General features: G+C 36.2%; 1 protein-coding gene across 18 annotated transcripts in view; it reads right to left on the reverse strand.

Annotated features, from left to right (window-relative positions):
- Positions 1 to 16,739, reverse strand: part of SLC16A7 (solute carrier family 16 member 7) — a 196,631-nt gene that overhangs the window by 53,533 nt on the left and 126,359 nt on the right. For 16 of the 18 annotated variants that reach the window (XM_086403917.1, XM_086403910.1, XM_086403923.1 and 13 more), the window contains one exon: positions 7,593 to 7,839. In XM_086403917.1, coding sequence (XP_086260043.1) covers positions 7,593 to 7,809 — 217 coding nt within the window. In that variant the 5' untranslated portion in view covers positions 7,810 to 7,839. Of the gene's footprint in view, positions 1 to 7,592; positions 7,840 to 8,716; positions 8,767 to 16,739 lie in introns of all 18 variants that reach the window. The other 2 variants (XM_086403916.1, XM_086403920.1) reach the window with 1 other exon arrangement.

Below are 16,739 nucleotides of genomic sequence, written 5' to 3' on the forward strand. Positions count from 1 at the left end.
TGGACAGATAGCAGTCATCTGCATTAGCTGACCTGGAAGACTCTGTTACCTGAGACCCTTTTCTGATCTTCATGCAGGATGTTTTCTCTTTAAGCCTTAGGGGATTTGAATAAGGTTTCTGTCATTTGCAGCCAAAACACATCTGGGTAAACTATGAGAGAATAGCATATTTTAGAGTAATTTTAAACCCCAAATCAGGAAAGATATTCTTATTCTTGCCAAGGAATAAATTAATAGGTACGTTCTTTCCATAGGTCAGTAAGTAAAATGTTCATTGTCTAAAGCATACATATCAAAAGGGATTTGAGTAAAGTTTCTTAAATTCTCTCTTTTGAAAATAAACCTTAGTAATAATCCAATACTATGTGGACTGGATTAGCAGCCTTCTGTAAGAAAGTATCTCCCTGAATAGTTTCAAAGGCCTAAGCATACTTGGGATCTGCCCTTGACTCCTGCCTCCTCCATCCTTTTCTTGAGATGGACAAAGAAAGTTCCATGGGCTTTATGTGATCCCTATTTCTGTGTCTTGAAGTGCCCGCCTCTCACTTTTATTCCCTTGAAAATTGACAATGCTGATTTTCACATATGACTCCTTTTTCATTTGTGATACTGAAGGCTTACTCTTCTCTAACAGAGAACTGAAAAAGTAGCACACATACAAACCTTATGACATACTATAAACTCAATGACTAAGGACATCCTATAGTCTGTTCTAGTCTTAAAATTTATATAATTCATAGTTACATGACAATATAAGCCTTCATGTCTGTACTGATTAGTATAATCTAAGTTTTATTCCACATGACAAAACTGCAGAAGCTTAATAGAAAGTCCTTTCTTCCTCATCCAAAGTATTAATGTAAAGTGGGCCAAGAATACTCCCATTGTAGCAAATCATATGCAAGAAGGTTGTGGGCAAAAGGAAGACACTGCATCAGCTAGAATTGCCTTGCTCAGGTGTCCAGGGATGAGAAACATCCTTCCACTCACAATTCATTGGACTGAATAGTCACTTGGCCTCAACCTGAGTGTAAAGAAGCTGGGAAATATTCAAGGGCACATGGAAGTTTGGTGAGCAAAATGACTTCTGCCACATTGTACCAAATTTCCTAGGACAATCAGCAATACATACACTCATAGATGAAAAAAATTACGCACCATGGCATAGGTATGGGGCTTCCCAGGTGGCATTAGTGGTAAAGAACCTGCCTGCCAATGCAAGAGATGTAAGAGAGGCAGGTTCAATCCCTGGGTTGGGAAGATTCCCTGGAGAAGGAAATGGCGACCTGCTCCAGTATTCTTGCTTGGAAAATTCCATGGACAGAGGAGCCTGGCAGGCTACAGACCATGGGGCCACAAAGAGTCAGACATGACTGAGCACAGGTACTTATGGCATAGGTGTAAGAAGGACATAAACTTCTTGTGCAGGGCTGCCCAAGTGTACCTGGTACTTCCCGGGTTTTGTGAAGTTAAGCGGAAGCTGAAAGTCCTAGGTATCACAATCACAGAGTTAGAATGAACTTTCCTTTTTTAACTGCTGCTAAGATACAGCCAGTCCATTCTGAAGGAGATCAGCCCTGGGGTTTCTTTGGAAGGAATGATGCTAAAGCTGAAACTCCAGTACTTTGGCCACCTCATGCGAAGAGTTGACTCTTTGGAAAAGACTCTGATGCTGGGAGGGATTGGGGGCAGGAGGAGAAGGGGACGACAGAGGATGAGATGGCTGGATGGTATCATGGACTCGATGGAGGTGAGTCTGAGTGAACTCCGGGAGTTGGTGATGGACAGGGAGGCATGGAGTGCTGCGATTCATGGGGTCGCAAAGAGTCGGACACGACTGAGCGACTGAACTGAACTGAACTGAAGATACAGCACTATAGGACTTATTTTAATAGTCTCCAGTCTTCAAACATAGTCAGAACACAAAGTAAAATAATATAGTGAACTTATTTTGACTTTAAAGATTAGATAAATACACATTATATACCATGGTCACCAACCTCCTATTCCTAAAACTGTTTGCTTGTTTGCCTCCAGTAAAATAAGCTCAGTGGTTTGATGCTTGGTCCCTTGTGTAAAGTAATCCATCATAAAACCATCACCCTTACTTTAGCACAATTGGCAGTCAATGCTCACATAAAACTGAAGAGTAAGTTGCCATGGAGACAAAGCCAACTCTCCTCTTTAGAATGGCTGATTATTCCAAGTCATAACAGATATACCAGAAAACTAACATGAGGTTCTCACAGAGACTGGCAGCCCCAAATCTGTGTTCTACAATTGTGTAGCTAACTGTGTTCACATTATCTTTTGATATAGTAACACAGACACACATTGCACTAAAAGATAATCCTACATAATTACTGTTTGTAAAATAAATCCTTATATCTGTCTAAACAATGTGGAAAGTTTAAATTGTAATATGTTTTCTACTTCTAATTAGTGCTTTATTAATGGGGTGACCACTCTGCTTGACCTATTTGCTAAAATTCGTTAGAACTCCAGGAGACCATATGGCTGGCCAGATGGGTTGCTGTAATTTAATGCTATTATTCTAAGGATGAAGTAAGGGATAAACATAATTTGTATTCTTTGCCATCCTTCCTGCATTCCTTTTATTAGTTTCATTTTTAATTCAGACATCAGAAGGGAAGATAATACCTTGCTACCAAGGCCCAGATGCCAACTAATTGCTACAAGAGACTCCAGCCCAGACATCATAGGCCAAGCTTCTGAACACACTCCATCTTACCCTGTGACCCCACCATGGTGATTAATAGGTTGAGTGCTAAGCCCTAATGAGTGTCAGATCTTAGATGTTCTCTAGGCTAAAGCAATTAGCATTATGTTGAACACAATATTTCAGTTACTTGGTATAGAGACTCATTGTTCTTAATAGTAAACTATATGCCTTTTGCCTTATGGTCTTCAAATTTACCACCAGCACCACCTGAGAAGCCCCATTTATATTATTTACTTATTTATAATTTGATGCTGAGATTTATTGGTTTGAGAAAAGTAATTGGACTGTTCTTCATTCTGAGCATTCTTTCAGAGCCAGCCAGGGAATGGAAGGCTGTCATATGATCATGGTTAAGTCTATAAATACATCCTGTTTTCACTGGATAGAGAATGATTATTAGGATATCAAGCTCTGTCTGAGACTTGCTCTATGTTATCCTATTTTGTTTCTTCCTCTAGAAACCCTAAATTTCCAGAAACCCTTCCTTGCCTCTAGGTCTGCATGCATGCTAAGTCCCTTCAGTAGTGTCCAACTCTTTATGACCTTATGCACTGTAGCCTGCCAGACTCCTGTCCATGGGATTCTCCAGCCAAGAATACTGAACTGGATTGTCATGCCCATCTCCAGGGGATCTTCCCAATGCAGGGATCAAACCCACATCTCTTATGTCTCTTGCAATGACAAACAGGTTCTTTACCACTAGCACCACCTGGGAAGCCTTTAGGTAGGGCAGTATAAAAGTTCTGACCAAGGGAAGGTGTGCAGAAATGTCTTTTAACCCTTCTAGGCCTGGCCCTTAAAATATCCATATGACCTTCCATGCTCTCTGTTAATTCTCTATCTGGATGGAGTTCATTAAGGGAAGACTACAAAGGCTTTGGGCTTCCCTGATAGCTCAGCTAGTAAAGAATTCACCTGCATGCATGAGACCCTGGTTTGATTCCTGAGTTGGGAAGATCCCCTGGAGAAGGGATAAGCTACCCACTCCAGTATTCTTGGACTTGCCTTGTGGCTTAGCAGGTAAAGAATCCACCTGCAATCTGGGAAACCTGGGTTCAATCCCTGGATTGGAAAGACACCCTGGAAAAGGGAACAGCTACCCACTCCAGTGTTCTGGCCTGGAGAATTCCATGGATTGTACAGTCCATGAGGTTACAAAGAGTCAGACACAACTGAGCACCTTTCACTTTCAAAAAGGTTACTTACATTTTTGTGTTGCTTGTAAGTTAGTCAATGATCAACTCAACTGAAAATTATGAATGTATGGAACCCAAAGTCCAAATTTAAGTAAACTTACACAAATTCACTAGAGGAATCCATTTCAGTTGTATTTAAGAAGTAGGAAACTACATATCTTAACATTAGCATGTTTTAGAACTCAGGACAAAACAGTTATCAATGTTGCTTTAGCAAAACATTATTAAGGAACACCTGACCCATGGGATGGATGAACTAGACTGAGGGCACAGTATCTACTGTTTCTACAGTCATCAGAGACAACACAGGACAACCCTTAAAGCAACTGTCCAACAGAGAATCTTAAAGTGTTTTAAAAGCAGAATTGTCCATTGACATACCCAAATAGCATTTTAAAGATATCTTTTGGTACTGGAACAGAAATGCATCAATTTAACGCAACCAAAAGGGTAATAGTGACATATATTGGATTAATGTAAAATCACTGACTTATGGAAAATAGAAAATACCCACCAATGCGCGTGCACGCGCACACACACACACACACACAAAGGATTATTGGGGGATCAAATTTTTACCTTGGTAGTACAAAAAAAAAAGACTATATCCTGAAGAATAATTCAATACTCCAGTACTTGGGTCATCTGATGTGAGGAGCCAACTCACTGGAAAAGTCCCTGATGCTGGGAAAGATTGAAAGCAGGAGGAGAAGGGGATGACAGAGGATTTGATGGTTGGATGGCATCACTGACTCAATGGACATGAGTTTGAGCAAGCTCCAGGAGATGGTGAAGGACAGGGAAGCCAGGCATGCTGCAGTCCATGGGGTTGCAAGGAATTGGACACAACTGAGCGACTGAACAAAAACAGCAAAAAGAATCATTATTATGTCACTAAAGCAACAACCTTGGTGGGGCAGCACCTGAATCAGGTTTGTGGAAGGCCTTGGACAGATATAGCCCTGCCATTTTACGGAGGGAAGAGAATGGCAGAAGAGCATAGTGATTACATGTGTTGGGGGGTCTCAATTTATGTCCCTAATGAGCTGCTTGAACTAGGAAAAGTATTTTATCTATTTCCGTGGCTATAGAATGGAGAGCAGTAATTCTTATTTTACAGAATGTTAAGAGGATTAAGTCATATGAGACACTAAGCATTTAGAGAGGCCTGAGCTGAAAATAAATGTGAACACGTTTTTGATATTATTCCTAATCTTATATCACAATCACTATGAACCATATTATCCTCACCTATAAAGTAAGACATTGAAAGATGATTTGTATAATTTCTTCAAGTGTTTGGGCTTCCCTGGTGGCTCAGATGGTAAAGAATCTGCCTGCAATTCCAGAGACCCGTGTTCAACCCTTGGGTCGGGAAGATTCCCTGGAGAAGGGAATGGTTACCCATTCAAGAATTCTAGACTGGAAAATTCCATGGGCAGAGGACTCTGGCAGGCTACAGTCCATGGGGTCACAAAAAGTCATACATGGCTAAGCAACTAACACACACTTCTAAGTGCTTATATTCTGAGTCTCTATCTGTACCTTAAAGTCAAATATCCAGTTGAAAAATGAAAATCCTAAAATCTAAATATTTTAAGTAATGATTAAAAAATCTGTAGACAATCTTGTCTGATGTTGGGATTGATTTAAAGCTGATAGGTGACACAAAAATGCACTAATAATCCAGTAGTTTTTAATAGTCAGCAGTATTGGGTTGGCTAAAAAGTTCCTTCAGTTTTAAAATAAAAATAGAAGACACATTTTTCATTTTCACCAAGAATTTTATTGAACAATGCAGTCACATTTTGTTTCACTGCCTTCTGCCATTTTCCAGGCAACTTCATAATTTGATCTTCCCAATCTTTTTTGTCTTTTTTTGAGTAGAGAACTGTTCTAGGTGCCTTTTACAGTCTTCCAAGGAATTGAAATTTTTTCCATTAAGAGAGTTTTAAAAAGATCAAAATAAATGGAAATCTGAAGCCGCAATGCCTGGTGAATATGATGGATGAATCAGAACTTTCAAGCCACACTGTAACAGTCTTTGCCTGGTCATCAAAGAAATGTGTGGTCTTGGATTATTCTGATGGGAAGTTACGTACTTTCTGTTTACTCCTTCTGAGGCTTTTCCTCAGGTGCTGCTTTCAGTTGTTCTAACTGGGAGCAGTACTTGTTGGAATGAATTGTTTGGTTTTCAGGAAGGAGCTCATAATAGAGGACTCCCATCTAATCCCACCATACACACATCACTTCCTTTGGATGAAGACTGGACTTTGGTGTGATTTGTGATAGTTCATTTCACTTGCCCCACGATCTCTTCTATTCCACATTATAGTATAGTATCCAGTTTTCATCATCACAATTTGTTGTAAAAACATTTCATTATATTTAATGAAATATAATGTGGAAATATAGCCAAGAAGGTTTTATTACTGCTTAATTTATGGAGGAACTCAAACATCAAAGTGACTGACATACCCAAGCTGGTGCAAATGCTATTCAAAGCTTGATTTGGATACTTTGAGTATGTCAGCTTCCTCCCACATGGTATTACATGATTATTCTCAATAAATATCCTGATTTGATCACTATAAACTTCAACTGATCTACCCAACGGTACAACATTGTCCAGACAGAAAACTCCAGAATGAAACTTTGTAAATCACTTTTGACACTTTTGATCAGTCACACCACCTTCTCCATACATTATGCAAATCTTTTTGTGTTTCAGTTGCATTTTTACCTTTCTTGAAATAATAAAGCATAATATGCCAAAAATGTTTTCTTCCATCTTCAATATTAAAATAGCTACACAAAAATGCACCAACTTTAATATGCTTTTTTTTTAATGCACACTATGACATCTGTCATAATACAATTCAACAAAATTGTTTCAAGTGAATTTAAAGACAACTAAGCACTACTAGAGCCACATTACAGAAAAAAAAATCAAATGAACTTTTTGGCCAATACACTACTATGGTACCAATTTATTCACTATCCCTCATGAATCACACCCTCACTTGAACATGGAATGTAACAAGAAAACTGTCAAGCAACCATTTAAATGTTAAAATACTTAAGTAAGCTACACAGATATTTAATATTTAATTTATATTAAATAAATACAAATTTAACAAGCTACAGAGGTAAGGAATGATTTTATTCACACAAACTTGAAGGGATCCAGAATGTACATGATAACACTCCATTTTTGCAGCTTAAAGTGAATTACTTCCTAGGCTTAGAAAATAGGTTGTCAGCAACTTGAGTTTCTTTCCCATTCATAAAAAAGCATGTCTACCAATTGCAGGAATGTTATGAAATGATACTAACATTATAGTATAGCCTCTATTCCAAATTAAATGGAAATTTGCCACCGTTAAAAATTCCATAATTTAGTAAACCTTAGTTTGTGCAAAGCCATGCTCATTCAAATAAATACTCTAGTAAGACTCAGAATGAAGTGAATAGTTCAATATGCTGAATCACTAAAAATCACTAAAAATTCAGCCCTAATTATCCTTCTTGGTTTTAAGTGAGGGTAATATGAAAACAGGATTTTAATGTACCAAGATACTACATGTAAAATACTGTGGCATGGAGCAATTGTTTTCTTAAACCAGAAATCAATTTAGTCCAAAGAAGCTTACCTCCTGCATACATAACAGCCAGCATTGTGGATGATATCCACGCTATTTCACTGTAGGTAGTGTTGAATAGGAGCTGGATTTCTTTGAAGAATACTGTGACAGCTTTGGGAAACGCATATGAAAATCCAATGGAGATAAAAGCTGCTCCAACCACTACCCAGCCCCATCCTCCATCAGGAGGTGGATGTGGTGGTGGGGTGCCTCCTGGTGGTGGCATTTCTGCTTCTCTATTTGAAATTCAAGTAACCTGTGTTTAAAAAAATGAAATAATAGTTTAGGCCATACTTGCATTTTCATGTCACTTTTGAGTTACCAAAATAATATTATATTTTTATTACATTAACTACAACTGTATAATTTTCATAAATATTTTTTAATACTCTGCTATTCAGAAAGTTATCAGCAAATTTACCAAAAAATTAGAGTGAGGTATGTAACTCTGTTATGAGCTAAAAACTGAAAGCATTTTGCTCACGGAAACAAAAAGCACTCAAAGAGAAAGTTAAGTTCAGATCTATACTAAAGTACCAACAAAGAAACAACCGCTATCTCACTCTGATTTCTAAGATAAATGGAGCTGTCATCCCTTAGAATGATTTCTTAATCCAAACTTTTATGATTATATATACCAAGGTTAAAAGGATCTTATATTACATTTGATGAATTTTAGAGAATTAAATAGTAGGCATATTATAAGATTAGAAATTGTATGTTCTAGTAAATTAATTTTAATGCACTTCCAAAGCTGGTACTACCTATCATTTTATGAATTCTTCATAGCAGTGAAATGCTCCCAATCAAACAGATTGTATGTTATTTTTATTCAAAGGAAGGGACTTCCTTTTTGGATATGCCTAGGAACCCTTAAAGAGAAGGGAATGGCAACCCACTCCAGTATTCTTGCCTGGAGAATCCCATGGACAGAGGAGCCTGGGGGGCTACAGTCCATAGGATCGCAAACTGAGCGACTAAACAACAGGAACACTTAACTGCTAGCTTTATGGTATAGAGTACCCACTCTCTTGTGGAAGGAATGATCACATATAGCTTAATACAACTGAAATTAAATTTAAAAAACCTTGGTTCCCTAGCATCAATATTCTTTGTAGAATGATGTTGCTTACTTGGCTTTTAGCTGTAATTGCCAATACTTCTCAGCATCTTCTTTTTACTACTGTCATTCCATTTGCAAATATTTTTCAGTTGAAATATAGAGGAAAAAGTAAACACTTGTCCGTTGGTAAGATAATTTCAAAAATATGCAAATAAAAGCTAAATCTGCCACTAATCCAGGAAAACTACCAAAAAAAAAAAAAAAAAAAACTAAAACAGTATCTATGAAGAGAAACAGAGGTTTAATTTTTGTCTGACGTCAAATTATATCTAAGATATTTTCAGTGATCTTCTATATCACCTTCCACATTTTGTGAAAATATTCTTTAAAGTCTTCTAATTTGTCCATAATTCTATCCAAGGACTTTACCTTCAGAAACACATACAGGCAAAGTGATAAAAATGAAACTTAAAATAGGTAGAGCACTGCTTCCCTAGAATAAATACTACAATGATGAGTAGTAGAATGGAAGTAAAAGGGTGGAAAACTATCACTTTTACTCTTTTTTTTTATGTTAATTTTTGCAAATATACTTAAGATTTTTTTAACATAATATTTTACGGCATTTCAAATATGGAGAGAAATTGGTATAATCTGCAATTAACAGATAACAGGCTACAGATTAAAAGACTTATTTTACATTTTGTGAGTCAGGCATATCTGCAAGGAAGTTCTCAGACATTAAACTATAATAACCTCTTTTTTTGATTTTTTTCAGCTCTATTGAGTTATAAGTGACAAAGGTAAAATATATCTAAAATGTGCAAGATGATTTAATATACATTATGAAAGGATTCCCACAATTGAATTAATCAATACAACTGTCACCTCACATATTTACGTTTTTTGGTGTGAACACTTTATGTTCTACTAAGGTAGCAAATTTCAATTATACAACACAATTTTATCAACTGTAGTCACCTTATTATACATTAGATCCTAAGAACTTATTCATATAATTACTAAAAGTTTATACCTTTTCACCATCCTTTCCACATTTCTACATCCCCCAGCCTCTGGCAACTAGCATCTACTCTTTGTTTCTATAAGTATGATTTTTTTTTTTAATTCCACATCTAAATGTCATGATGCAGAATTCATCTTTCTCCATCTGGCTTATTTCACTTAGCATAATGCTCTGCAGGGTTATCCATGTTGTTCCAAATGGCAAGATTTCATTATTTTTTAAAGCTGAATAATATTTCATTGTGTGTATTAGTGATTGTAAGTGTGTGTGTGTGTATATATATACATTTTGATGGGAACCATTTTCAAAGTCTTAATTGAATTTGCTAGAATACTGTTTCTGTTTCTGTTTTAGTTTTTGGCCACGAGGCCTGTGGATCTAGCTCCCTGACCAAGAATTGAACCTTCATGCCCTGCACTGGAAGGTGAAGTCCCAACCACTGGACCACCAGGGAAGTCCCGTTTGTGTACACATTTTGTTTATCCATTCATCTGTCAGTGGACACACAGCTTGTTTCCATATCTTGGCTATTGTAAGTAATGCTGCAGTGAACATGGAAATACAGATATCTCTTTAAGATAATGATTGCCTTTCCTTTGTATTTCTTTTTTTTTCCCCCTTGGGGATGGTCTTGATCACTGCCTCCTGTATATTGTCATGAATCTCTGTCCATAGTTCTTCAGGCACTCTGTCTGTCAGATCTAATCCCTTGAATCTATTTGTCATTTCCATTGTATAATCGTAAGGGATTTGATTTAGGTCATACCTGAAAGGTCTAGTGATTTTCCCTACTTTCTTCAATTTCAGTCTTAATTTGGCAATAAGGAGTTCATGATCTGAGCCACAGTCAGCTCCCAGTTTTGTTTTTGCTAACTGTATAGAGCTTTTCCATCTTTGGCTGCAAAGAATATAATCAATCTGATTTCACTATAGACCATCTGGTGATGTCCACATGTAAAGTCTTCTCTTGTGTTGTTAGAAGAGGGTGTTTGCTATGACCAGCATGGTCTCTTCACAAAATTCTGTTAGCTTTTGATCTGCTTCGTTTTGTATTCCAAGGCCAAATTTGCCTGTTACTCCAGGTATTTCTTGACTTCCTACTTTTGCATTCAAGTCCCCTAGAATGAAAAGGACATCTTTTGGGTGTTAGTTCTGAAGGTCTTATAGGTCTTCATAGAACTGTTCAACTTCAGCTTCTTCAGCATTACTGGTCAGGGCATAGACTTGAATTACTGTGATATTGAATGGTTTGCCTTGGAAATGAACAGAGATCATTCTGTCATTTTTGAGATTGTATCCAAGAACTGCATTTCAGACTCTTTTGTTGACTATGAGGGCTATTCCATTTCTTCTAAGGGGTTTTTGCCCACAGTAGTAGATATAATGGTCATCTGAGAAATTCACTCATTCCATTTCATTTTAGTTCATTGATTCCTAAAATGTTGATGTTCACTCTTACCATCTCCTGTTTGGCCACTTCCAATTTCCCTTGATTCATGGACCTAACATTCCAAGTTCCTATGCAATACTGCTCTTTATAGCATTGGACTTTACCTCCATCACTCATCACATCCCCAACTGGGTGTTGGTTTCGCTTTGGCTCCATCTTTTCATTCTTTCTGGAGTTATTTCTCCACTCTTCTCCAGTAGTATATTGGGCACCTATAGACCTGTGGAGTTCATCTTTCATTGTCATACCTTTTTGCCTTTTCTTACTCTTCATGGGGTTCTCAAGGCAAGAATAATGAAGTGGTTTGCCATTTCCTTCTCCAGTTTTGTCAGAACTCTCTGCATGACCCATCCATCTTGGGTGGTCCTACATGGCATGGCTCATAGTTTCATTGAGCTAGGCAAGGATGTGGTCCATGTGATCAGTTAGGTTAGTTTTCTGTGACTGTGGTTTTCATTCTGTCTGCCCTCTGATGGATAAGGATAAGAGGCTTATAGAAGCTTCCTGATGGGAGAGACTGACTGAGAGGGAAACAGGGTCTTGTTCTGATGGGTGGGGCCATGTTCAGTAAGTCTTTGATCCAATTTTCTTTTTTTAAAAAAATTAAATTTATTTATTTTAATTAGAGGCTAATTACTTTACAATATTGTATTGGTTTTGCCATACATCAACATGAATCTGCCACGGGTGTACACGTGTTCCCAATTCTGAACCAATTTTCTGTTGACAACAAACTGTGGAAAATTCTTAAAGAGATGGGAATATCAGACCTTCTTAGCTTCCTCCTGAGAAATCTGTAATCAGGTGAAGAAGCAACAGTTAGAACCAGACATGGAACAATAGGCTGGTTCCAAATCAGGAAAGGAGTACGTCAAGGCTGTATATTGTCACCCTGCTTATTTAATTTATATGCAAAGTACATCATGTGAAATGCCAGGCTAGATGAAGCACAAGCTGGAATCAAGATTGCCGGGAGAAATATCAAGAACCTCAGATACACAGATGACACCACCCTTATGGCAGAAAGCAAAGAGAAACGAAAGAGCCTCTTAATGAAAGTGAAAGAGGAGAGTGAAAAATATTGGCTTGAAACTCAACATTCAGAAAACTAAGATCGTGGCATCCAGTTCCATCAATCATGGCAAATAGATGGGGAACCAATGAAAACAGTGAGAGACTATTTTTTTTGGCTCCAAAATCACTGCAGATGGTGACTACAACCATGAAATTAAAAGATGCTTGCTCCTTGGAAGAAAAGCTATGACCAACCTAGACAGCATATTAAAAACAGAAACATTACTTTACCAACAAATATCCATATAGTCCAAGCTATGGTTTTCCCAGTAGTATTGTACGGATGTGAGAGTTGGACTATAAAGAGAACTGAATGCTGAAGAATTGATGCTTTTGAACTGTGGGGTTGGAGAAGACTCTTGAGAGTCCCTTAGACTGCAAGGAGACCCAACCAGCCAATCATAAAGGAAATCAGTCCTGAATATTCATTGGAAGGACTGATGCTGAAGCTGAAACTCCAATACTTTGGCCACCTGATGCAAAGAACCATCTCATTTGAAAAGACCCTGATGCTGGGAAAGACTGAAGGCAGGAGGAGAAGGGGATGACAGAGGATGAGATGGTTGGATGGCATCACCTATGCAATGGACATGAGTTTGAGTAGGTTCTGGGAGTTGATGATGGACAGGGAATCCTGGCGTGCTGTAGTCCATTGGCTTGCAAAAAGTCGGACATGACCGAGTGACTGTACTGAACTTCCTTTGCATATATATCCAGAAGTAGAACTGCCCAATCATATGGTAGTAGTTCTACATTTAATTTTTTGAAGAACCTCTATACTTTTTTCCATAGAGGCTGAAAATAGTTTACACTCCAAAAAGAGCATAAAAGTTTTGCATTTTCTCCACATTCTTGCCAGTATGTGTTCCAAATAATTTCCAGTATCGCTTGTTTTTTTGATAATAGCCATTCTAATAAGTATGAGGTAAAATCTCACTGTGGTTTGATTTTCATTTCCTTAATGATTAGTGATATTAAGCACCTTTTCATGTACCTGTTGGCCTTTTATGTCTCCCTTAGAAAAATACCTATTGAGGTCCTCCGCCCATTTTAAAATTGGATTATTTGTGTTCTTTGCTATTGAGTTGCATGAGTTCCTTGTATGTTGTAGATATTAACCTCTTATTGGATATGTGACTTACAAGTATTTTCACCGATTTCATAGGCTGCCTTTTCATTTTGTTGACAGTTTTCTTTTTTGTGAAGAAACTTTTTAGTTTAGTTTTAGTTTAATAGTCTCAATTGTTTACTTTTGCTTTTGTTGCCTTTTTGATGTTGAATCCCCCAAAAAATCATCACAAAGACAATGTCAAGGAGCTTACCCCTACTATATTTCTTCTAGGAATTTTATGGTTTCAGGTCATGTTCAAGCCTTTCATCCATATTGAGTTGATTTTTATTAATAGTGTAAAATGGGGGTGCAGTTTTACTCTTTTGCATGTGAATATCCAGTTTTCCCAGCACCCATTTAAGACACTATCTTTTCCCCATTGTATATTCTTGGCATCTTTGTCAAAAACTAATTGACGAATACATGCATTTATTTCTGGGCTCTCTATTCTGTTTTCCTGATGTGTATGTCTGTTTTTAGACAATACCACAATGTGGTATTGTCTAATTCTATGACTAAGAATTAGAAATAATAGACTTGGAAATCAGGTAATAGAATTAGAAATATAAATCTATTTCTATAGAATTAGAAATCAGGTAATATAAATCAGGAAGTGTGATACCTCCTGATCTTTTTTAAGATTGCTCAGGTTCTTTTGTGGTTCCATACAAAATTTAGGATTGATTGTTCTATTTCAACAAAAATGGCATTGAAATTTTGATAAGGACTGCATTGAACCTGTAGATTGCTTTGGGTTATATGAACATTTTAACAATATTAATATTTCTAATCAATGAACAAGGAGTAGCTTCCCATTTGTCTTCTTTAATTTCTTTCATCAATGTTATACTTTTCAATGTATACATCTTTTACTTCCTTGGTTACATGTATTTTTAAGAATTTTATTCTTTCTGGTGCTATTCTATTGTAAATGAACTTTTTTTTCTTACAATAATGTATTATTCCTCTCTCCAATAATTCATTATTAGTGCATAGAAACAATTGATTTTTGTGTACTGATTTTTGTATCCTACAACTTTACAAATTTGTTGATAGTTCTAACAGTTTTTTTTTTTTTTTGATGGAGTATAGGGTTTCTATAAGGTCAAGTCATCTGGAAACAGATAATTTTTTACTGCTTCCATTCAAATTTGATGTCTTTGATTTTTTTTTTTTCTTACCTAATTGCTTTGACTAGGATTTTAAGTACTTAATCACCGTATGTTCATCCTGATCTCATTAACTGATACTTAATAGCTCTGGATTTCCCTTCCAGTTTGATGCTGAACCAAAGAGTGGAATGATTCTTGCATGAGCTTTAGACATATCTACTGGCATTTCCTATCACCTTCTGATATTTCTCCTTTTGGATAATTGTAGTGAAGATTCTACTCTATTTTTCAATTAGATCAACAATTACATTTTATTTTCTTTATAACATTGATAGTTATAAAGCAGAAGTCAGCTAACATTTCCTATAATGGACTAGATAATAAATATTTAAGGTTCTACAGGCTGTATGGTCTCTCTCATAACTACTCATATCTTAATAGTTTTAGTGCAAAGTCAGCCACAGACAATACTAAAAAAAAATGAGTGTGGATATTCCAATAAACTTTTGTTTATAAATTAGACTAAGCCTATAGTTTGCTGATCCCTGTAATAGAATACTATTTAAAAACCAAGAAAATAAAGAAACTACATAATCACACTATCCTAACACAATATTATTAATAATTTTGCATCTATTTTCATTGTTTTCCTATATTCATATATTTCTGATGAATTTACTGATTTAAATGTAGTATAATCTAATTAATCTATAACTTAAGTCATAAGTATACAAAAATGAATAAAGGGATCTCTGATTCAAATATTGAGTACTTATGCTAAGTGCTTATCAAGTATTTATTTACTCAGCTAAATTTCCACAAAAGCCTATAAGATATTGTCCCTATCTTTTAAATAAGACTAAAGCTCAGGAAATATCAGAAATTAAACCCAAGTGAAACAATAATGTCAGGGACTGGATTTCACTAATCACTGCTGACTCTTAAAATTATATAAATAAAATTAGAAATAAGACTCTTGTTTAATGTATTTAGAAGAGGAAACAAGCATAAAATAAACCTAAGTATTTTTTATTATGTCATCTGTGCTTATCTAAAATATTCTTATGGATCAAAATAGTCAAAGACATCTAATGTTCCAAGACTTTAAGAAAACAACTGGAAAAGTTCTCTCCATGGATACATTTGTATGTTAGAAACCTACCTGAAATGTCAGGAAAACTACAGCATTAAGGTCAAATGAAAGCACTGTTTATAATAGCCAGGACATGGAAGCAACCTAGATGTCCATCAGCAGATGAATGGATAAGAAAGCTATGGTACATATACACAATGGAGTATTACTCAGCCATTAAAAAGAATACATTTGAATCAGTTCTAATGAGGTGGATGAAACTGGAGCCTATTATACAGAGTGAAGTAAGCCAGAAAGAAAAACACCAATACAGTATACTAACACAAATATATGGAATTTAGAAAGATGGTAATGATAACCCTGTATGCGAGACAGCAAAAGAGACACAGATGTATAGAACAGTCTTTTGGACCCTGTGGGAGAGGGAGAGGGTGGGATGATTTGGGGGAATGGCATGGAAACATGTATAATATAATATAAGAAACGAATCACCAGTCCAGGTTCGATATAGGATCCTTGGGGCTGGTGCACTAGGATGACCCAGAGGGATGGTACGGGAAGTGAGGTGGGAGGGAGGTTCAGGATGGGGAACACGTGTACACCTGTGGCAGATTCATGTTGATATGTGGCAGAATCAATACCATATTGTAAAGTAATTAGTCTCCAATTAAAATAAGTAAATTTAGATTAAAAAAAAAAGAAAAACTTTCACCACAAATAATGCACAGAATGTAGATTCTATTGAAAAATGGACACATCCTAGCAGGGACACTTCTGTAAGTTTATTAATATTCCACATATGCTAATTGTTTAAATTGATAGAAAATATATCTTGTCAAAGAATGGTTTTGAAAAGATTTGTATGTCTTCAGAATGTTTACAGTCTGCTTTTGTAATCATCTTTGGTTTCTTGGAAACAATAAAAATTTGTCTATCTAGCTATTTAATTTCATTTCTCTTTAGTCATCAGTTAATCCAACATGATGGATTGACGGCATATGAGCACTGGAAATAGCACCTTATAAAAACTATAATATTAAGTAAGACAGAAAAGGAAAGAGACAGATTGTAAGTGGTGGTTAAATCAGATGAAAATAGCACTCAGTCTTTGAAAATTGTCTAAATAATCTAAATTTATATATTATTGAATTTTTTGATTCTATTATTAATCAAATTTCTTAATGCTTGGAAAGCAAATAATTCTAGAAGAATACTAAAGAACTATC

Source organism: Bos grunniens, chromosome 5 (genome assembly GCF_055505025.1).
Source record: "Bos grunniens cultivar Pamir isolate PY7600 chromosome 5, Bosgru_T2T1.0, whole genome shotgun sequence".
Taxonomy (NCBI): Eukaryota; Metazoa; Chordata; class Mammalia; order Artiodactyla; family Bovidae; genus Bos; species Bos grunniens.